The sequence below is a fragment of the Castor canadensis genome, chromosome 7 (assembly GCF_047511655.1).
Source record: "Castor canadensis chromosome 7, mCasCan1.hap1v2, whole genome shotgun sequence".
Taxonomy (NCBI): domain Eukaryota; kingdom Metazoa; phylum Chordata; class Mammalia; order Rodentia; family Castoridae; genus Castor; species Castor canadensis.
In genome coordinates this window covers 24,685,748-24,710,036 of record NC_133392.1, presented here as the reverse complement: position 1 = coordinate 24,710,036, position 24,289 = coordinate 24,685,748, and the positions used below count along the sequence as shown (strand labels likewise).

At 38.0% G+C, this 24,289-nt stretch overlaps 1 protein-coding gene across 2 annotated transcripts in view; it reads left to right on the top strand.

The window, feature by feature from the left end:
• Sorcs3 (sortilin related VPS10 domain containing receptor 3) overlaps positions 1-24,289 on the top strand; it is a 601,718-nt gene that overhangs the window by 501,190 nt on the left and 76,239 nt on the right. For both annotated transcript variants that reach the window (XM_074078350.1, XM_074078349.1), the window contains exons 12-14: positions 4,012-4,088; positions 7,260-7,351; positions 23,774-23,881. In XM_074078350.1, coding sequence (XP_073934451.1) covers positions 4,012-4,088; positions 7,260-7,351; positions 23,774-23,881 — 277 coding nt within the window. The remainder of the gene's footprint in view (positions 1-4,011; positions 4,089-7,259; positions 7,352-23,773; positions 23,882-24,289) is intronic.

The window sequence follows — 24,289 nt, the reverse complement described above, 5'->3', positions numbered from 1 at the left end:
CGCTGAACTTTAGTGTTTTCATTGGCAGAGTGGGACTAATAGTGCTAACGTAATAGAATTGCAGGATTTAATGAAGCAATGAATTTCAAATGCTTAGAACAGGGCTCAGGAAATATTGAACTCTCAGTACAAGCTACCTATCTTAATTAATATCGTAGATGTTAAAGCTGTTCTTCTTGCATCAGAAGAATATAATTGTTCGTCTCCTTCAATAAAACCCATAAATCATAAGCATACATTATGCATGCAATGAAACCCAGGAGCCTGTCATCTTGCTTTCTAAGCTGAGCTCTGACACTTACTAGGCTTGTGAATTTGGCTTAGTTTTTACTTTTTGAGCTTCATTTTCCTCATGTGTAAACAAAAGTTTTTTTTTTTTTTTACCTCGAAAGTGTGTCACAAGAATTAGAGATGGGTCAGGCGCCAATGACTCATGCCTATAATCCTAGCTACTCAGGAGGCAGAGATCAGAAGGATAACAGTTTGAAGCCAGCCCAGGCAAATAGTCCATAAGACCCTATCTCAAAAAAAAAAAGAAAAAAACCCATCAAAAAAAGGGCTGGTGGATTGACTCTAGGTGTAGGCCCTGAGTTCAAGCCCCACTACTGCAAAAAAAAAAAAAAAGAATTAGAGATGGAAAATGTGTCTAAAGATTGGAGAGCTGGCCATAATGAGTGCACCCTCTCCTCCTAGCACCTGGAAAGTTGAGGCAGGAGGATCACAAATTCAAGCCCAGCCTAAGCTGTATAATAAGTGCCTGTCTCAAAAAACAAACATAGATGGATAGATAGATAGATAGATGACTTATAAGAGGGCTCAGCATTTAGTGGAGTAGGATTAGCAGTAATTACTATTACCTGTGAACAGCATGTGCTATTAAATTAGTCTAACGTTAGGTTTGTTTTGAATTAACAAGCATGAGGACATTAAAGATTTCTTTTTGCACGTTTTTGTTCGTGTATATCAAAATTTACTAACTCCTTCTTCTCTCCCCCTCATAATCTCTGAGGCTCCTTACCAGTCCTGAGACATTAGGAGGGATATAACACAGATGACAAGTTCCTGCTGAAAAGCCAGAGCTAAATCACTGGCTTATTCCTCCCCATGCCCAGCTTTTCCTTACTCCACTACTCTGGTCTCCTTGAACGGTTATTCGCTATCAGGAAAACAATCATGACATCACCCAAGTATGCCTTCAGTGGCATTCATGGGGCCTCTTAGGCAGTGAGTTTTCCTACATTTACGCCCCAGGACTATCGAGCTGTCTCCCTTCCACTCTTCTCGCTCCTTCATCCAGCCTTGCCTTGAGAAGTGGTCTCAGGGAAGCTGTGCGGATGAATGTGTGCCCTGAGACTCATTTCCACCTCTCACTGAGGACATCTCAAAAAGCAGATGGAATTCCAGTCTGGAGCGTTTGGCAATTGAACACTAAGGTTCCCAGTATTCCAAATACTGGATTCCATTTAGTAGTAAAGAGCTTCCAACCTCACAGTGCTTTACAGTGTGCAAAGCATTCTCTTTGTCCTGATTGCACAACAACTCCATGGTGTAGACCCAGCAGTCACAATCCTCTTCAATTTATAGATGAAGAGATGAAGGGTAAGTGGGAGAGGTGTCATGCCCAAGCTCATTCTCCCTCTGACTTCAGAGTAGGGCTCAATCCTATAATCATTTAACCACACCTGTCCCTGAGGTTCTAAACATGCCATCTCCACAGCTAACCCATCCCTACCTCAGGTTCTTCTCTTCCTTGATACATCTCCTCCTGCAATTGTTGACTGTGCACCATGTATGGCCTTTCTCCACTGAGTCCTTTTTGCCACCCCCTGCATAGGTAACTTTTCTTTCTGTCATCTGTAGTGATGAGAGAAGCATCTCTAATCTCTAATCTCTGAGTCTAAAAATTATCTCACTCTTTTTACAAGTTTAACTAAGGAGCAGAGAAGGGAAGCATTGGGAGGAAGCTGGGGTAAGCAAGTTGTGTCAAGCTACCAGAAAGGGTATTTACCAACTCAGCTGTTGATGAGGGAAACTCCCTGTTTTCCCATCTCACCCTTCCTCCCTCCCTACTCTAACACCACTCAGGTGGCTACAGCTACAGCTTCTTCATTCCAACAAGCTCAGCAGCCACTCAGGCTGACCATTCCAAGTTCAACTTTATCCTGTGATGCTCTGTATTCCAGTCTTTCTATGCTATCCTCACCCAAGCTCTTCTTATCAGAGATTGCTCAAGGGCCACTTAGGTCAAAGATCAAATCCTCCTCTGTACATCTTTTCTGTCTCTCCATCTGAGAACAACTTTTTGGTCCATGTAGTCATCACTGTATCTTGCAGGGAGCTCTTCAATTGACAGAGGATATTTTTAAAAAACAGACTTTACTATGATCCTGAGATTCTCACTACCAGAAAGCCTCCAAAATCGGTCTAATCAAGCTTTGAAAGGCTGAGAATATTATTAGCACTAACATGTAAGAAGGGTAAGGGTAAGAGGTGCTGGAATAGATCCTAAAAAGCTGTGGTAGGGATAGCAAATATGTAGACATGCTCTTGCTGCCTGTCTCCCACATCACTCTTGGTAAATGTTATTAATGGATCACCATCCTCTATTGTGTTAAAAGCACCTATCGCTTCCAAATTCTTCTAAGCACAGTGTTCCAGGCAACCATCACACCAAACAACTTGAGCTGATTTCTCTGACCCATCACTTTTTACTTTCTTCATCTGTGGCTCCTAAAACTTGTGCTTTTGGAGCGTTGAATTCCGAATTCCAAAGAGATCTCCATAGAGATGCTCACCAAATCTACCTGATTCTGTCTAACCGACTGCCTGAGCCCTGAGCCTCAGGGTTATTTTTGGAAACCTGAGTGTCAAAACAAGTTGACTAGCTGTGTGCTCCCTGATGCTGATGGGAACTTGGCAAGCTGTAGCCTGGCTTTAATTTCTCATTTTGAAGCATTAAATGTCAGGAGCTCAATTAACATTTTCATTATTGCATTTTTATTGTGCTCTTATTTAGGCTACAGATGTGTGGGAGCTAACATTCCCTTCCTGCTATTTTTAAAGAAAAAATATCAGCAATGTGATAAACTCTTACATGTGTAAGATACCTCCCTGGCTTTCAACATTAGAACATCATTCAATATTTTATTTACTCATGCGCTCATTCCACATTATGTGTCGAACTCTATTAGGTTTGGGGGCACTGTTCAAGGATCTGAAATGGGGACCATCCATCGGGAAAACTCGGGTAACATAGGTAGAGTAGAAAATCTTGACTACTGTCTTTTTAGTGAACAGAGCCACAAAGTAATAGAGTGTCACGGGAAGAAGAAGGACAGAGAGAAGAGAATGTGAAGGATAGAAGAGGATGTCAACCACAATAAATGTGAACAGTCTAAGCATAGTGGGGTACCTTCCTCTTTCATGCTTAATGGCCATTGTATGCTGAGTTTGGTTATCTTATTCTGGGAAATCTGTAATTTAGATTATGTAACCTATAGCATTGGTCCCTCAACTTCCTGGTGCTCAAGAGATAAACCAGGAAATTTAAGCTGGAAACATACACACAAACACATATCCACACATCAACATGCATACACTTTCTCACTCACATACATATAAGTTTTTCTGAGGAGTAAGGGACCCCTATGACCAGCTTCTCCATACATATCTATTCTTCCATTCTTTGCCATATTCATGGGACACCAGTCAAGAGCAATTTACATCAGTATTGGAATACAGAGTGAATAATTCATGAAACTCAAGATAATCGATATTCAGTCTTTGAGCCTTAACCATTTAAAAATACATTTCTATCATACTATTTGCTTGTTCCCCCAAATTGGGTTTTTCTTCCTGCTGAGTTTTTGATATGGCACCAAGAAAGAGAAGCACGAATTAACTGTAAACATCATTTGGAAAACCTTTACTTTCTGCTGCCCCTCCCCTAAACCTGAGCACACTTAATCTGTAACCTGTCTGACAATTTCAAATGATCTGCTTATGTTTTAGGCAATATTGGTCCAGAACTCTCATATACTGATATTGGAGTGTTCATCTCTTCGGATGGGGGCAACACATGGAGACAGGTAAGTGGGATGAGTCATGAAGAGGGAAGAGGCATTTAGAGTAAGTTCTGCTAACGTCTCCCCTTTCTATAGGTTTTCAGATTCATTATGACTTTGTAGTTGCAAAAAAGTTTGATTAAACGTTCAGTTTGGATAATCTGGCTGGCAGTTTAGGGAGGCAATGGCATAAGATGGGAAGAGCACTGGGCAGGGAATAGAAGGAACTGGAATTTTCCCAGCTGGTTCATTTTTTCCTTCAGCAGTAGGTATGTAACATCTGCTAGATTCTAAATACTGTGCTGGTTTCTGGGGATACAACCAATAAAACTGTTTCTACCATTAATGTGCCAAGAGATCTTGGCAAGCAGGTCTCTTCACCTTTCTGTATCTGTTTCTTTATCTACAAAATGAAAGAATTAGAATATTAAAACGGGCAAAGCCATGAAAGTCGGCAGTAGTTTTAGAATTATTTAGACCCAGCTGTAAGTATGAGACTATGAGAAACATTAATTCACTGTTACGAGCAGCAATGTATCCAATAGAAAATTCAGTAATGATGGGAAAGTTCTGTGTCTATGCCATCTCACACAGTTAGTGAGCTCTGGATAGGTGGCTAGTGTGGCAGAGGAACTTAACATTTTATTTATTTTAATTAATTTAAAGGTAAATAGTCTCATTAGTACCATAATGGACAAAAACTATTGACCCAATATCAGTATCAGTGAAGTGTCAGGCCGAAACTTCAGGAGTGAGAGTTCCTTTCCTTAAGGAGCTCAAAATTAAATAGAGGAAACAAGTTCACAAACAACTGTAGTTCAGAGTGATTACACTGTTTTGGTGACCTTATTAGAATGGAAAGGAAAGGAAAGGAAAGAGGGGAACCTACTCAAGAAATTGAGATAGACTTCGCAAGAAGAGGTCACATTTTGTTAAGTCTTAAAAGGTGAGAATATTTCTATCTGAGGAAGACAAGGAAAGAGCACTGAATGTTTTGATAATGCAGATGAAGTCACCATTAGCAATCTGGTTGGACAAGTTCCTCTTTTGGATGCTGTAGTGAAGATTGTCACCATCATCATCCATATCATCATCGCCCCCATTTTCACCACTACCACCACTGAAAATATTGCTAAGTACCTACTACATATAGCAGTTATTTTAAGCACTATAAGACATATAGAGAAGAATGTGTCGAGCTTCACACTCAGAAGGCATAATAAGGTGGCTGAGGAGAAGAAATATAACTAAAATCATACTTCATTAACTTTGGAATTAACAAAGAAAGACGGCACTATAAAATAGGTACAGTGTGTGGAGGGGTACTTTTGGGAGGGGGAAAGGTGAATAGAGGAGATGAGGTGAGGGCATGTGGTTGATGGGCTTCATATACATATATGAAATAAAAAAGTGAAACCTCTTACAGTTGCTTTAAGTGGGGTGGGGAGGGAGTTGTAGGGGTCAGAGGAGATGGTGGTGATGATCTAACCAATGTACAATGTAAGCCTATTTGGAATTGTCACAATGAATTTTCCCTATACAATGAATATATCCTAATAAAAATGAAGAAAAATCAAAACATAAAATTACCTATTGCAAGTGCTAAAAGCTGGTGGATGCTGGAACACAAATGTCCCAACTGGTATAAAATTCCCAACAGACACATCATTGTCCCTCCACTGCAAGAAATAGCTCACCTGACTAGGTAGCCACTGCAGCATACCTTCCTTATGTTGTGACTATTTTGTTTTTCTTTCCCACTTTCCCTTACAGCCAAGGCTTCCACTTTTCATTTAGTACCTGACAGGGTAAGAGTTAGCAGAGGCCAGAATGACAGTAGAGAAAGTGTGAGAATGACGTCTCCCTCCTCCTCAGCATCAAGTCTCTTCCTGTGTTCCCCATCCAAGGACTTCCCACCTGCTTCTCCATTATGCAGCTTAGCATAGAGTTATCTTTGAAGCCCCAGATAGAAAAGCCTAGCATTACAGGCACCAAGTCTCTGTCTATATTTTAAGTATAAGTCAGTTACCCCCTTAAAGCCTTTGAATATTAAGACTCACCATTAGTAGGATATTTGTCTCTCTTTAAAAGATAAACGTGAAGAAGAAAAATGTTTTAGGGCTGAGAAAACTTTTTTTTCTCTGAATGTTCATTAGGGCATATGTACAGGTGGCCCCTTTTCTTCTTTTTATTCCCCTTTTACATCTATCTGTCCCTCCTTAGCTCCTTCCAGCCCTCTTTACCTAATCCACCATCCCAACCTCTCTAGGCTGCAAGAGCCACCACCAGTTTTCAGTGCTGGAGGAACTGAAAAACTCTGAACTTGAGGTTAGTTCTTTGCTGGAGAAATGCTTTTCCAGTTTTGGCCTCAAGTTTATATATATAGATATCTATATAGATAGATAGATCTATATCTATCTATATAGATATTGACATTGATATAAGTCAAATTAGGTCTGAAAATTGCTTAGTTTACAGCCTTGTATCATAGTTGGTGCTTAGTAAATAACTATGAATAAATGGATGGATGGGTCACTGAATGAGTGAATTGATAAATAGGTTATAGACGAATACATGAATCAGAGAATGAATAGCTTCAAGTCCCTGTAAATATCATATTCTAAAAAAATTTTTGAAAAAGCCTTCATAGGCACAAAATCTAGGTCTTCATCTAATCTTCAGGGTAAATAGGGAGGTAGTGGCTAAGTCTAAGTAGTCAGTTATCCTAGTGTCTAGGGAATTTGTCTTTTCAGTTCCCTGGTAAATATAAACACTATAAGACACGGATAATTTATAAATTAGCAAACATTTCAATAGATGACAAGAAATGGAGAATAAGTAGGAACTTGTGAAGATTCAAAGGTGGGGGAAAATCTTTGAAGTCACACTTTTCCTTGGGTTACCTAGTTGATCATGCACCATATTGCCTCACCTTCATGTAGCACACTAATTCACATGACTAGTGAAAAGAACCCTGGAAATATTATTTGAGTTGCCTGTGGAGAGTTATTTGTTCTCTTGTGAGCTCAGTTCCTCATCTACCAAATGGGGATAATCCTTGCCAAACTGTCTGATAGGGTTGTTGAAAGGCTCAGGATCTAGATGAAACAATGTATGTGAAAGCCTGTAAAGTATTAAGCACTATGCAAATGTAAGGTGTTGCTATGATTGTTGTTGTTGTTGTTGTTGTTCCAGATCTTTGATGAAGAGTACAATGTCTGGTTCCTAGACTGGGGTGGCGCCCTCGTGGCCATGAAACACACACCTCTGCCAGTCAGGCATTTGTGGTAAGGACAGTTCCCTACCCTATTAACGAGCAGTATTTTAGTGGAGAGGGATGGGATCAGTTGTTTTCCATGGTTTTATACCCTTTTATCCATTTACTCATCCATTATTCATCAGTCCATTTGTTTGATATGTTTTCCATCATCTGACTAATTGGTAGCAATAGTAGGCCAGGTAGTCCAGATGAGGAAGTACAATGAATGGGGTGGAGTGATAGGAATGGGTGGTCAGATAAGGCAGAAAATAACAGAAGAACCTCCCACTCAAGTAGCCAAGATTAAGAATCCAAAATATGAAAGATGGCAGTCACTACAAAGGGACAGTTATATCCATGTAGCAGATCATGAGCGCAGTTCTGGATAAGTTCAATTTGTGAGTTCTATGAATATTTTGCCATATAGGACCATTAGTTGTCAGATATATTCATCTGAGAATCCGCAGGCAGGTCTAGGCCAACAGGCTAGGTTTGTAGCCATTAGGTACTAGGAGGTACTTAAAGACATGGTTGTGGGCTCAGTGCTTCTAGAAAGTGGGTACAATGAGGACAAACCAGAAACTTCAGTTGGAACCCTGGGTTAAAAAAAAAAAAACCAATATTCAAGGTGGAAGAAGAGATTATGGGACAGATGAAAGAGAGATTGCCAAAAAGATAGAAACCCAGGGGGAAATGTTTTCCTGAATGCTGAAGGAAAGAGTGGCCAATGTCTTCAAATTCTACAATCTGTTCAAATCAGTTATGGCATGAATAACAGTCTAAGGCTAAGCAATATAAAGGTCAGTGGTGATCTTTGTCAGAGTAGATATAAATCAGAGGTGGAGTTCAAAAAGAGATTGTAATTGATTTATAAGTGAATGGATGACTGAATGAGTGATACACAATGAAATGAAGTAGTGACAGTATAGACTATTATTCTCAAAAAAGGAAAATGTAGATTGGAACTGAGAACATATATGCAAGACCTTCAGCGAGGACCAATAGTGGAGTGAGAATGTATCATGATGTTGTTTATAATGATGGGGATGATTTATTGATGTCTTCTGTTTATATTTTTGGCAAGGCATAGGTGACTGACTTGTGTGTTTATATCCTGAAGGGAAGAATTTCAGGCTTCAGATTCAGTAAAGTGAATATGTACAAGTGTGAGTATTTGGAGATGAAGGGTATACTTTCTAGGAGTACAGTTGATGGGATTCTCTATGTGAAGAAAGATGGATCCTGGCTCAACTACTAGGTCCTTGATTTTGAGAGACCAACCCTTTTAGAGTGAGAGTCTTACTGGAAGCATCATATTGTTATTAGGAGTAGCCTTAGGATTCTCTGGTGCCAAATCCAAACTCCAGCCACATTGGAAAAGACTTAACACTTCTGTCAGCTAGGCTACTTTAGGTTAAGCCATATGGAATTGTTAGTTTTAGGCTAAAAGAGCTCAAATATTGGCAGTTTCTTGAAGCTCAATTTAGCATGAAGTGGAATAGTTGTGCATAACACTGTGTCATTTTATAAATTTTTAAAAGGTACATGAAATCATTTGTAAGAAAATTGCTCTACAAGCCCAAAGATGAGCTTGTAAAAAATCCCAATGTAATAATTTATTATCCATTTACTACTAATTATATACTACTTAGTAGCATGTGAAGACTGGAATCACTTGATATTAATGAAAGTCAGCATTATTGAAGCAGTGTTATATACTAGTCACTGTTCTAAACTGCTTACGTGAATTATTCAGTTTATTTCTTGAACCAACCCTGTACACATATGTACTTTAAAAAAAAGTCACCCACTTATAAAGGCATTGGAATACAACCATATGGAATACCTTGCTGAATGCTACACAGCTAGCAGATAGTAGCACCAAGTAGGGTGCTCCCCTATTTAAACTGGTAATATTTTAGATATTGCAAGAATATGGTCCCTGACCTCTTAGAGGTCAGTCAAGGAGTTTAGATGGCCCATTTATCATCAGAAATCAAAGCAATGGCTGCTACAGGATACTGACTGTGTATATTACTGGAAAGCAGTAATACACACCATCAGGAGGTGGCATGAGGGCTAATCTTGGAAGAAAGAATGCTAGGAACTAGAGGAAAGAGTAGTAGAGGCAAGCTAGGGAAAGAGAAAACTGATCAAAGGGTGAAATTTTTAAAATGTAGGCATTACTCAAAAAACTATATATTTGGAGCCAAGAATTTGAGTATGTAAAAGTGGGTAGGACTGAGAAGAATTTAAACACTAGTCAAGGTTGACTGATAATTTCTTTCATTATCAAAAATTCATCTCTTTATATATCTATTGAGCACTAAGTAAACTTGTACTGTCAGAGAAGTGAGCTTGACTCTTGAAACAATTTTGACTTTTAACCAAGAAAAACAATGTGAAACTTCCACCTAAATCTCAAGAGAATTGATAAATGCAGTATGGAGAGAGCTTAACAGACAGGTTTCTTTCTATTAATTCCTGAAAGAAGAAGGCAGCAACCCTACCTAACACTAGACCATCATCTTTCTGCCCTTTCTTCTTGATTCTGGTAGGAATCTAATACTAACTTAATCATCAGACTTTAGAGATTTCTGACTTTAGAGAGGTTTCCTTGTGCTGAGGAAGGGAAGGTGTGTTGTTCTTTTTGGTGGTGAAAATTAGAGTCTGTTTGGTGCAGAAGGAACTCATGGGGTTGAGGAACTAAACAGGATTTTGGCTCTGGCGAATCTTAGCACACTTACATGTGACCATTCAGCCTGATCTGCAGTGGTTTCTCTCCAGAGATTTGCTCACTTCCACAATGAGTACTTGTCTGGGAGACCCTGGAGGGAATTCATCTAAGTTGGTAAAATTATTCAAGTTTCACACAGGCAAATTTTGTATCGACAACTCTGAGAGGCATGATTTGATCAAATCATCAATACAGTTTGTGTTTTCCCTTATTCCATGTAATGTTTCTTTTCATGGTAAAAATATGCTTAACAGTAATGTATTATATATCAAAAAATAGTTAGAAGAGAGAAATTTGAATGTATTTACCTTTAAAAAAATGATAAAGTTTAAGGTGATAGATATGCTAATTGCTCTCATTTGTTCACTACTCTGTACATATATGAATCAAACATCACATTGTACCTCACAAGTTGTATAAGGTTATTCATCAATCAAAAATAATTTTTAAATAAAAAATATAAAAACATTTTAGAACTCAGAAAAAATAACTGAATCCACATTGAATTTTCTCTTATAGTAAGAATGGCAATGCTTCCCTCCATATGTTTGCCTACTCTAATTTAAAAAATATTAAAGAATATTAAACTAAGCTTTATAGATAGTATTATCTTCACTTAAAGGACATTGACACTGCCATTTGTCACAAATGCTGTAAATGTTCTTCTGAATCACGTTGGATAGGGACGTGATTTCTGTTTCGTTGTCTATCTATCAACGCCATTCTTGGAAATGATCCCTGCAAATGGTTAAATGCCAGCTATTGAGTATGTGTGTTAGAAACAACAAATAATTCATTCAGCAATTCTTCTCTGTGTTTCTCTTTCAAAGGCTAAGTGAGTGTTTTGTAAGGGCTTGACCATGTCATTATCATCAATGTTTTCTTATGAAATGGTTGACTGATTTTTTCTCCTGCTTATGAGATGCAAGCTTCTAAAACTCAAACACAGTGTATTCCTCACTAGAAGCTTCTAATTAAGTTACAAACGTCAAGATAAATAGCTCATCTTAAGAGGAAGAAAGGTTAAGTAATCAGTTCATTGTTGTTTTGTGTTGTAGATTTCAGATTGACATAATTTTGTTTACACACACATACGCCGCACACAGGAAAAAGACACTAGTTTACCTAGTCTCACACAAGGGTATAGTGACTCTCAAACTTAAGTAATAGCTACATTGCTTTTCAGAGAAAATAGGAGTCATAACTGAGTAGCTGGGGAAACTTTAGCTAGGCTAAAAAGCATGCTGTTTCCTACAAATTGAAATGGTAGGTAGCTAGATAGGCATGAAGACAAAACAGCATACAAATAAACCCATCTATTTGTGACCATGTACATTTGGATGCTTAGAGATGAGAACTAAGTGCTATTGAAGGTAAACCCTCTGTTCAGTATTACCTTTGTACCATAGAAGCATGAGAGGGAAATGAACAGAGTTCCACCAGATACAGCGTTCTCATGGAAACTCACAGTATTCAGGGTGCCTAATCAGCAGGTAGACTGGGGTGTGACTGTGTACATATTCCTGACATGCTGTCCCTATTTCCTTTCAATGGGATATTCTTGGAAACAGAGAGGAAAATACCACCTGGCCTTTTGTGTTCCTTTGTTCATCTATAAATGGTTGTGGGCACTTGCATTTTGTTTTGTTCAGGAAAACATTCCCATGAAAACAGTAGTTCCAACCAGTGCATGACTCTGAGAAGGGAAAGTGCACATGGTGCTCTGAAAAAATTCCAAGGGTCTAGCATGCCAGCATCTCATGCATTTGGATTAAAATTAAAAGGGAAAAGGAAAAACATTGGTTCTCAGTGACAGTTGTAACTCTGTATTAAACTTTTGGGAAGGACTTTGGTTGTTCTTGGGATTTTTTTTTCTTTTAGTTTCTTTCATCTCAATATGATAAAGTCATAGACACATGGAATAGGAAAGGGTCTTAGAGGTCATGAAATCTGGTGTCATCTCTGGTATAACAAATACTTTTGTAACACCTCAAATGGTCACCCACTTCACCGGAATATCATAGTGTAAACCAACTGACAAATACCAAAGGAAGGGTTTTAGTTATTAGAAAGATTGTTCTTTATGCCTGGCAATGATGAATCTACTTATAATTTTTGCCCATTGACTCCTATGCTGTCACCCAGATCTATGAAGAATAATCTCCTCCAGAATTGTGTATGGTTTTATAATTGTGTAGCTGAAAATGGCTTCAAAATATTTCCTTGTCTAGTTTTTCAACATTCTAGGCAATGATCAGATATGCAATACAAGATAGATTTTGCTCATTTGTTCATTTATGCTGCATGTGATCATTGAACACGTTCATTTATGAAGCACTGGTATAGGGGCTAAGGTATACTGTTGAGCAGAACAGTGTACTTAGGTACTTACATTCTTGTGTAGAAAAATTATCTATTCTTTTTTTAAAAGTCACAAGAATTGAATCCTTTTCTTGTTATTTTATCTGTATTTTTAAAAATTGATAGTTCCATGTGTCTATGTATATTTCCTCTAATTTCATTTGTGGACATTTCCCGTTTTTCAATGGTAAATAAATAGGATAAATTTTAAACATTTAGAAACTTCCTTACCTAAAAAAAGCAGTTAAAAGGCAATGGCAATTAATTCAGTTCTTAGTCTTCCTTTTTCCCAACTAAGCTGTCTAAAATTCATATAATCTATTTCTAAGACAATTTGTTTCTTACATCAAATCACACTGATTGTCAGCTTATTTTTTAAATGACTGAAATTAAACATAATATTTAGGATCTGGTATAAAGACAACTTCTTTCCTTGTGCATATAATCTGACTAGGAGCAAATACCACACTCATAGTGACTGGTTAGCTGATGGTGCCATTTTTGGAAAATGCTTAACTTGTGTTGACAAAGACTCCAATTCTTTTGTGACTGAATTTATCATTTTCTTAGTTAATATTCTCTTTTCAAGTGTAGAGCTTTTCTCTTATTTCCTTTCCTTTTCATTTATTTTCTTTCCTATTAACAGTCTGCTTTAAGTGGTCCCTACCGTATAAAAGACTTCCAAATCCACATCCCTGGTTATAATCTGAAATTCAGATCCATCAATCTAAAGGTCTCCTTGACAATGTCAAAATACAGAAGTCCAAAAAGCATCTAAATCTTGACATGGGCCAAAACAGAAACAGATAAACAAGAAACTACTTCTCCTGCACTTCCCATGTCCCTCTCTCAATTGCTTAACCACTATCATGGAAATTCTTTTGCATATGCAATCTATCTATATCTCATCACTAAATCCTATTGACTTCACTTCTAAAAATATACAAGCCTTTCCATTTCTTTCTTCACCACTGTAACTTTTATCCAAGCCCCATCTCTTACTTGGTCTCTTATAAAATTATCATCTGCTCTCCCTCCATCTCATCATCTTGTACCGACCTTGGGTCATGACAATCTGTTCACCGCAGAAAAGTAAGGTTTTTTTATTCATATGTGCATACAATGTTTGGTCATGTCTCCCTCCTCCCCCCACCCCCTCTCTTACCTCCCCCACCTCTCCCTCCCCCCCACCCCCTCGATACCCGGCAGAAACTATTTTGCCCTTATCTCTAATTTTGTTGAAGAGAGAGTATAAGCAATAATAGGAAGGAACAAGGGTTTTTGCTACTTGACATAAGGATAGCTATACAGGGAGTTGACTCATATTAATTTCCTGTGCATGTGTGTTACCTTCTAGGTTAATTCTTTTTGAACTAATCTTTTCTCTAGTTCCTGGTCCCCTTTTCCTATTGGCCTCAGTTGCTTTTAAGGTATCTGCTTTAGTTTCTCTGCATTGAAGGCAACAAATGCTATCTAGTTTTTTAGGTGTCTTACCTATCCTCAACCCTCCCTTTGTGTGCTCGTGCTTTTATCATGTGCTCAAAGTCCAATCCCCTTGTTGTGTTTGCCCTTGATCTAATGTCCACATATGAGGGAGAAATACGATTTTTGGTCTTTTGGGCCAGGCTAACCTCACTCAGAATGATGTTCTCCAATTCCATCCATTTACCAGCGAATAATAACATTTCATTCTTCTTCATGGCTGCATAAAATTCCATTGTGTATAGATACCACATTTTCTTAATCCATTCGTCAGTGGTGGGGCATCTTGGCTGTTTCCATAACTTGGCTACTGTGAATAGTGCCGCAATAAACATGGGTGTGCAGGTGCCTCTGGAGTAACCTGTGTCACAGTCTTTTGGGTATATCCCCAAGAGTGGTATTGGTGGATCAAATGGTAGATCAATGTCTAGCTTTTTAAGTAGCCTCCAAATTCTTTTCCAGAGTGGTTGTACTAGTTTACATTCCCACCAACAGTGTAAGAGGGTTCCTTTTTCCCCCCATCCTTGCCAACACCTGTTGTTAGTGGTGTTGCTAATGATGGCTATTCTAACAAGGGTGAGATGGAATCTTAGTGTGGTTTTAATTTGCATTTCCTTTATTGCTAGAGATGGTGAGCATTTTTTCATGTGTTTTTTGGCCATTTGAATTTCTTCTTTTGAGAAAGTTCTGTTTAGTTCACTTGCCCATTTCTTTATTGGTTCATTAATTTTGGGAGAATTTAGTTTTTTAAGTTCCCTATATATTCTGGTTGTCAGTCCTTTGTCTGATGTATAGCTGGCAAATATTTTCTCCCACTCTGTGGGTATTCTCTCCAGTTTAGAGACCATTTTTTTTGCCGAGCAGAAGCTTTTTAGTTTTATGAAGTCCCATTTATCTATGCTATCTCTTAGTTGCTGTGCTGCTGGGGTTCCATTGAGAAAGTTCTTACCTATACCTACTAACTCCAGAGTATTTCCTACTCTTTCTTGTATCAACTTTAGAGTTTGTGGTCTGATATTAAGATCCTTGACCCATTTTGACCTACTAATTCCAGAGTATTTCCTACTCTTTCCTGTATCAACTTTAGAGTTTGTGGTCTGATATTAAGATCCTTGACCCATTTTGAGTTAATACTGGTATAGGGTGATATACATGGATTTAGTTTCAGTTTTTTGCAGACTGCTAACCAGTTTTCCCAGCAGTTTTTGTTGAAGAGGCTGCTATTTCTCCATCATATATTTTTAGCTCCTTTGTCAAAGACAAGTTGGTTATAGTTGTGTGGCTTCATATCTGGGTTCTCTATTCTGTTCCACTGGTCTTCATGTCTATTTTTATGCCAGTACCATGCTGTTTTTACTGTTATTGCTTTGTAATATAGTTTGAAGTCAGGTATCGTGATACCTCCAGCATTGTTCTTTTCAATGAGTATTGCCTTGGCTATTCATGGCCTCTTGTGTTTCCATATAAATTTCACAGTAGATTTTTCAATCTCTTTAATGAATGTCATTGATTTTGATGGGAATTGCATTAAACATGTAGATTACTTTGGGGAGTATAGACATTTTTACTATGTTGATTCTATCAATCCATGAGCATTGGAGATCTCTCCACTTTCTATAGTCTTCATCAATGTCTTTCTTCAGAAGTTTATAGTTTTCCTTGTAGAGGTCATTCATATTCTTTGTTAGGTTTGCAACTAGGTATTTGATATTTTTTGAGGCTATTATAAATGAAAATGTTTTCATATATTATTTCTCAGTTTGTTCATTATTAATGTATAGAAATACTAGTGATTTTTCTATGTTGATTTTATATCCTACTACCTTGCTATAGCTATTGATGGTGTCTAGGAGCTTTTGAGTAGAGTTTTTTGGGTCTTTAAGGTATAGGATCATATCGTCTGCAAATAGGGATATTTTGACAGTTTCCTTACCTATTTGTATTCCTTTTATTCCTTCTTCTTGCCTAATTGCTCTGGCTAGGAATTCCAGTACTATGTTGAATAGGAGTGGAGATAGTGGGCATCCTTGTCTGTTTCCTGATTTTAGAGGAAATGGTTTCAGTTTTTCTTCGCTAAGTGTAATGCTGGCTGTAGGTTTGTCATATATAGCTTTTATAATGTTGAGGTACTTTCCTTCTATTCCTAGTTTTCTTAGAGCTTTTATCATGAAATGGTGTTGGATCTTATCAAAGGCTTTTTCTGCATCTATTGAGATGATCAAGTGGTTTTGCCTTTGCTTCTGTTAAGGTGGTTTATTACATTTATTGATTTTCGTATGTTGAACCAACCCTGCATCCCTGGGATGAAGTCTACTTGGTCGTGGTGAATAATCTTTTTGATGTGTTGTTGAATTTGGTTTGCCATTATTTTGTTGAGGATTTCTGCATCAATGTTCATTAAGGAGATTGGCCTGTAGTTCTCCTTTTTGGAGGTGTCTTTGCCTGGTTTTGGGATAAGTGTAATACTGGCTTCATAAAATGTGTTAGGCAGTTTTCCTTCCCTTTCTATTTCATGGAACAGTTTAAGGAGGGTTGGTATCAGTTCTTTAAAGGTCTGATAGAATTCAGCAGAGAATCCATCAGGTCCTGGACTTTTCTTTTTGGGGAGAATCTTGATTGGTGCTTCAATTTCATTTTGTGTTATAAATCTATTCAGGTGATCAATATCCTCTTGGTTTAGTTTTGGATGGTCATATGTATCTAGAAATCTGTCCATTTCTTTAAAATTTTTGAATTTATTTGAATATAGATTCTCAAAGTAGTCTCTGATGATTTCCTGGACTTCCATGGTGTTTGTTGTTATCTCCCCTTTTGCATTCCTGATTCTACTAATTTGGGTTTTTTCTCTCCTCATTTTAGTCAGGTTTGCCAGGCATCTGTTGATCTTGTTTATTTTTTCAAAAAACCAACTTTTTGTTTCATTAATTCTTTGTATGGTTTTTTTGGTTTCTATTTCGTTGATTTCAGCTCTTATTTTTATTATTTCTCTCCTTCTATTTGTTTTAGGATTTGCTTGTTCTTGTTTTTCTAGGAGTTTGAGATGTATCATTAGGTCATTGATTTGGGATCTTTCAGTCTTTTTAATATATGCACTCATGGCTATAAACTTTCCTCTCAGGACTGCCTTTGCTGTATCCCATAGGTTCTGGTAGGTTGTGTTTTCATTGACTTCCAGGAACTTTTTAATTTCCTCTTTTATTTCATCAATGACCCATTGTTCATTAAGTAATGAGTTATTCAGTTTTCAGCTGTTTGCATGTTTTTTGTCTTTATTTTGCTGTTGAGTTCTAGTTTTATTGCACTGTGTTCAGATAGAATGCATAGTATCATTTCTATTTTCTTATATTTGCTGAGGCTTGCTTTGTGCACTAGGATGTGATCTATTTTGGATAAGGTTCCATGGGCTGCTGAGAAGAATGCATATTGTGCAGAAGTTGGATGAAATGTTCTGTAGACAACAAGTACGTCTATTTGATCTATTGTATATTTTAGATCTAGGATTTCTTTATTGTTTTTTTGTTTGGATGGCCTATCTATTGATGACAATGGAGTGTTAAAGTCTCCCACAACCACTGTGTTGGAGTAATATGTGCTTGTAGGTCTTTCAGGGTACGTTTGATGAAATTGGGTGCATTGACATTGGGTGCATATAGGTTGATAATTGTTAATTCAATGTAGGTTTGAAGTCTACTTTGTCAGAGATAAGTAAACAGGCTACTCCTGCCTATTTTCCAGGGCCATTGGCTTGGTAAATCTTCTTCCAGCCTTTCATCCTAAGCCTATGCTTATTTCTGTCAGTGAGATGGATCTCCTGTAAGCAACCAATTGTTGTATCTTCCTTTTTAATCCATTTCGTCAATGGATGGGGCAATTAAGTCCATTAACATTAAGTGTTAATACTGATAGGTATGTGGTGATTCCTGTTGTTTAGTTGTCTTAGTTGTTTGAAGGTTTGATTGTGTGTACCTACGTTGAGATTACTCTCTACTTTCTTGCTTTTTCTTTTCCTGTAGTTTGGTGCTTTCTGCCCTTTCATGGTTATGTTGGGTTTCACTTTCTGTGTGCAAATCTCTTGAAGAATCTTTTGTAGTGGTGGCTTTGTGGTCACATATTGTTTTAGTTTCTGCTTATCATGGAAGACTTTCATTGCTCCATCTATTTTGAATGATAGTTTTGCTGGGTAGAGTATCCTGGGGTTGAAGTAATTTTCATTCAGTGCCTGGAAGGTCTCACGCCAAGCCTGTCTTGCTTTTAATGTTTTTTTGAGAAGTCTGCTGTGATTTTGATGGGTTTACCTCTGTATGTTACTTGTTTTTTCTCTCTTACAGCCTTCAATATTCTTTCCCTAGTTTCTGTACTTGTTGTTTTGGTGATGATATGTCGTGGGGTAGTTCTATTTTGATCTGGTCTGTTTGGTGATCTGGAGGCCTCTTGCATCTGTATGGGAATAGATTTCTCTAGATTTGGGAAATTTTCTGTTATTATTTTGTTGAATATATTACGCATTCCCTTTGCTTACACCTCTTCTCCTTCTTCAGTGCCCATGATTCTCAGGTTTGGTCTTTTGATGGAGTTGGTGAGTTCTTGCATTTTCTTTTCACAGGTCTTGAGTTGTTTAACTAATAGTTCTTTGGTTTTTCCTTTAATTACCATTTCATCTTTGAGTTCTGAGATTCTGTCTTCTGTTTGTTCTATTCTGCTGGATTGGCCTTCCATTTTGTTTTGCCATTCTGTTTCGTTCTCTTTTCTGAGGTTTTCCATATCCTCAGTCATTTCCTCTTTAATGTTGTCTATTTTTGTCCTGAGTTCATTTATTTCTTTATTAATCATGTTCTTTGTTTCACTTTGGTGTTTATACAGTGATTCTATGGTTTCTTCTGTTTCCTCTTTTGCTTTTTCACATTCTCTATTTTTGTTGTCTTGGAATTTCTTGAGTGTCTCCTGTACATTTTGCTTGACCATATCCAGTATCATCTCTATAAAATTCTCATTGAGTACCTGTAGTATTTCTTCTTTTAGATTATTCTTGTGGGCTACATAGGGTTCTTTGGCATAGTTTATCTTCATTTTGTTGGAGTCTGGATCTGAGTATCTGTTTTCTTCATTTGCCTCTGGTTCCTGTACTAATTTTTTGCTGTGGTTTCCCTGTTTTTTTCTGTCTTCCCGTCATTGCCCTTGGTGTTGTTATTGTCCCTGTACTGTGTGCAATTAAGTATTTTGTAGGTTGTAATAATAACACTGGTGATATTTAGAATGGAAGGGTGAGAGGAGATGGAAAGCAAAGAAGTTAAAGAAAAAGGGGAAAACAAATAAACAAGTAGAAAAAACAAAACAAAGAAACAAACAAAAAAGTTTCAAAGATATAAACAGGGAGAGATAGCATACTAATCAACAGTAAGCTGAACAGGCATTAGAGAGACAGAGAGAGGATTGAAAACTAAAAACTAAAAACTAATAAATGAATAATAAAAAAAATAATAAAAAAGAAACATCTCCAAGTTCAAATGCAATAAAGTTTCAGTCTTAATAATTTTGGTGTTCGTCCCTCAGCCTCCAATCCTGGAGATGGTGTCTCAGAAGTAGTTCTGTCATTGTCTCTTCAAAGGGGAAAAAAATCAAACCAAACCAAAACAAACAAAACAACACAACACAAAACAAAACAAAACACCAAAAAGTGTCCCAAGTTCAAATGCAATACAGTTTCAGTAAGTTTTTCAGCATGCAGGTGTAATTTGGTTGTTGTTTCATCAAAGGTAGGGAGAAAGAAAGAGAGTCTGGAGACAGTTCTGTGAATGGCTATCTGGGGCTGCGGCTCGCCTGCCCGCTGCTGTCAGCCTGTTGTTGCTGGAAGCTTTATTAAGATCTCAGGAGTGAGCTTAACACTCACCTAGCCCCACAGGTTTTGTTTACTTAGAGTTCTCCTGTGCGTGACAGCCATTGCTACAGCTTTCGCCTTTCCAAGCACACTGGGGGAGGTGACACTGCACCAGCTTTCTCAGGCCTGCGTGTTTATTTCCAGTTCACATGGGAAGTGAGTCTTGCCCCCTCTCCTGTGGAGTTTTCCTCCCACTGCCACTTTTACAAGCTTTTCCGCTCCTGGTTGCTGGGCGTGTGCCACTGCTCCTGCCTTCTCCAGCCGGCTTGTGAGGGATTTTCCCTCCCCTGCTCTTTGGCACTCAAGGTGCCTGCCCTCTTTACTAAGTGTCTTTTTTGTTGTTATTGCTTATTATTCAGATTTTTCTTTTTTCCCTGGGTGGGGATTGGTCTGTCCAGGGAGCTATGCTGATCTGGCCCAGGGTTGTCTGTGGGAGTACTGTGTACCACTTAGCTCACCTTGTGGTCTGCGTCTTCCCAAGACATCTGGGCACTGGTGTCTGGTGGTGGCATGGGAGCCCTCCTGGTTTCTCCATTTAATGTGAAGTGGAGAAGCTCTGTGCAGACTGGAGGTGTGGAGTAGTCAATGTTTTGCCTCTTTTCAGTTGTTTTTCCTGTAAGGTGTATCTCCAATGTCTCTCCAAGATTTTACTTTAGGAGGCACGCTTTCTGCTTCCTCCCTCTAGCTGCCATCTTGGAATCCCAGAAAAGTAAGTTTGAATCAGATCATTTCTCTCATTTTTCAACTAGAGACAAAATCCTTTATGATCTGGCCTCTACCTTATTTTCTAATTCTATGTCATTGTATTTTCCATTCCACTAACTCACGGCCATGTTCTTCCCATGCCACATTAACTGATTCCTCTGTAATAGCTCACCCCTAGATCTTTGCATAGCTAGTTCCTTATTATCATCAGATCTCATCTTAAATGCCACCTCTTAGGAGAGGATTTTCTTAAATTGTTAGTACAAAGTAGACTAAAGGCTACTAGCAAATCATTTTATTTTAATTGTCATTCTGACTCTTATTTCTTACTCTTATTTTTGTATTATTTGCACATTTTGTCTCCATAAACTAGAATGCAGGTTCCATTGCACACAGTACCTCTCCCTTACTCTCCTTTCTTGTTCACTGCTACACCCTTACAACTAAAGCCACAGCCAACTCAGACACATAGTAGGCATATAACTATTTGGTAAAGGCAGTGTATTTTATTTCTATTCTGTGGTCTTACATTAGCACTATGGAGAGGTCAATCAGAATTTTATTGTCTTCTTGAGTATTGGCAATCCTTCTGATTTCAATTTCACATATAGTCTTAATAAGGAGTTCCCATTTTCTTCATCTTGGACACTAATTAGCTATTGACTTAAGGAGGAGACTGTGGATCCTTTGGGGATATCATTTAATATAGTTAATTCTAAATATTTTTAAATTTCTAGTCATCACAAGTGGCAGGTCATCCAGACCAAAATTTCTGACAACCAAGAGATTAAGATTTCTATTGTGGTTTTCAGAATTTCTTTAGGGAATTTTCATTAGTTTTGTTCTTTCTTATTAACTGTCTTACCCTGAGATAGTCATGTTAAAAATTACTTTTCTCAGAAAACCATCCCTGCAATACAATCTTGGTCTTCCAAATGGTCCACTGACAGTAGCATAGGATTCATTCCTCATTCTGACTCTGGAGCTTGTCCACTTGCCTGTGCTTCTTTGTATCATCTTGGTACTTCAATTGTACAGACTATCTTTCCTTCCAGATGCCATTATTTCCTCTGCCCTGTGAGTTTGCTTCTCCCATAGGATTCATTTCATACAGGAAGCCCTGGGTCTTCAACAATTTCTTTCTCCATCTGGTCTGAGCTTTGCCTTGGATTTTCTATTTTGATACTAGAAGGTTGTGATGGGCCCTCATAATCTGCTCTGTGGTGTTTTCTTCTCCTTTTTTTGAAGTAGAGATGTCTGTCTTAAGCCTTGCTAATAAGGATTGTAGGATGAGGGCTCTTCCTCACATGGAACACAGGCAGAAATCACTGAAGTTTTCTCTGCTGATGCTAATAGCTGACCTTTGTCATAAGGAAATTGTGAATGAGATGAGGCCTTGAACTCAACACAATAACCAATCTGTCCAAAGTCACTGAAACAAATAAATTTGACAAACAAATAAACTCAAAACTCTAAACTTTCTTACCTCCTGAACTTACTAGACAGAGTTAATTAGTGACTATGGTATACTCTGAAACACTAATGATTATTTTAGGCACCAATGAGGAACAAGGCAAGAAAGGTTAAGTCCATTCCCAATCATGTTTTTTTTTTTTTCACTTTTGAAATGAGAAACCCATTTCTATGAAAAGCAATCCAGATACTCCCAACTTTCTCTACGCCAACTTAAATAAGGCTAAAATGACAAAGTTCTTAAAATTCATGATGGATGTTGACAATTTAGTTACTCAACTCATAAAAACTTTTATGATAGTCTGTTTTTCATCTGTGGACATGGATATATCATAAATACAAAAGCCGTTGTCTGACACACTGGTTAGTCTAGCTTGGTGAAGAGTTTGACTTTATAAGTGTTGTTTTTAATCTATATAATTGGAAAGAGAGGAGAAGATAGAGTGGAAAACAGATAAAGAGACAGAGAGTCAAAGAAGGGAGGAGAGAATGGACTAGGTGGGTTAGAAATCAAAAGGAAAAGAAACTCCTGTACCTAATGTATGGATGCCAATATAAATCAAAATTGAAAAAGTGATTAGATTGATTAAAAGAGGGCCCTTCATCATTCTTTTTTCATTTATTTATTTATTTAACATTTATATAATATCAACTGTATGCCACTGGTTCTGTTGAGTATTAGGAATATAAAAATGAATGGTATGGTCCTTGACCTCAAAAACTCACAGTTAGCAAGAGTCACAACATATTTTCTGAAAACATGTATAACACAAAGGAATGAGCGATGTAATAAAGATACACATGTGGTATTACGGGGTCAGTCGATGAATAAGATGACATACATGCTTGTTGACTCCAACAGCTTCCAATACTAAATTGAGACACTCAAGATTGATTAAGAAGTCATCACACAGTACACAGATAGTAGAGGGCCTGTGTGTTGCAGGAACACATGGGAAGGATTCCAAATCTTAAGTTGTAGACTTAGAGAAGAATTAGGAATCAGATAAGATGGATCACAAGAGATGAAGTTTAAAGCTGTCTTGGGAAAGAGGGTACCTCAAAATCTTCCCAGAGGAGTCAGTCTTTGGGCAGTGTCCTCTGCTTAAATCAACAGCCAGAGAGGTACATGATGCTATCAAGAAAGGGAAGGAAGCAAGTGCCCAGAGTTGTGTCAGTCTCCTCTACTAGTAGCACTCTTTAAAGAGATGCAGGTTCTGCAGTCACAAGGATCAGACCTTTCTCTTACCATTGGACAGAAGATGGAACAGAGTTGCTCAGCACATCTCAGTCAATAGTCATCTCTCAAATCCCCTAAAGGTAGCATTGGGCAGGGGAAATAATCCCAATATCCATTCTGAAAAATAGGAAATTTCTTTTTTTCTTTTTTTTTTTTTAAGTTTGGTCTGAAAGAAACACACTGCTTTCCACAGGGCACACCCTACACTACTCAACTTAACTGTGTCAGAAACTCCAAGGGCTGAATTGATTGTGCTGTAAATTGAACCTTAGGTTTCATTCTGAGTACTTGAAACGTGACACTGCAGCCACTAAGCCCTCCTACTTGGGTTGCTTTTTTCAATTCTAATGTGTTGAAATATTTTTGCAGTTCTAGTGCTATCTCCGCCTGGGCTGGGAAATGCAGTTTTGATCAAATCTCATAATAATATGGGGAGATGTTGAAGATTAATACTTATTGATAATCCAAACAGTCAGAGAGCAAGTTACAGAGGAAAATTTAATAACCTGAAAAATGGTTGCCAAAGACTGTCACTTTATTTTCAGCTGTCTCTTCCCTGTATTTGTTTCCATCCCAGCGTGAGTTTTGATGAGGGCCACTCCTGGGACAAGTATAGCTTCACTTTGCTTCCTCTCTTCGTGGACGGGGCTCTGGTAGAGGCAGGAGTGGAGACGCACATCATGACGTGAGTACAACTTTTGCCATGGTAGAAAGGAGACCAGAGACTTTGGTTCTCCTTCCTCTGGGACCTCAGATTTTTCCTGGGGAATCCTATATCAAAGCGTTTTCATATCTGGGCCAAAGTTTCCTTGCCTAGAAAATGGAAATATTTAAGTTTGCACCACTGACTCAAAGAGCTACTGACAAGATTATAGAGGCTAGGCTCTTAATTGAACAGTTAAGGTTTTAATGGAATTTAAAATAGGAGAACACATTCCCACTTATCCCAAACCCAAGCAAACAGAAAGTTAAGTCATTAGAAGTGTTTTCTGTCTTTCCAAAAATCTAGCAAGATGCAAGAGGCAGGGACAGAAGGAGAAGAACAGGCAACACACTGAAATCAGAGATTGCTTCAAGAGAGACTTCCAGAGTC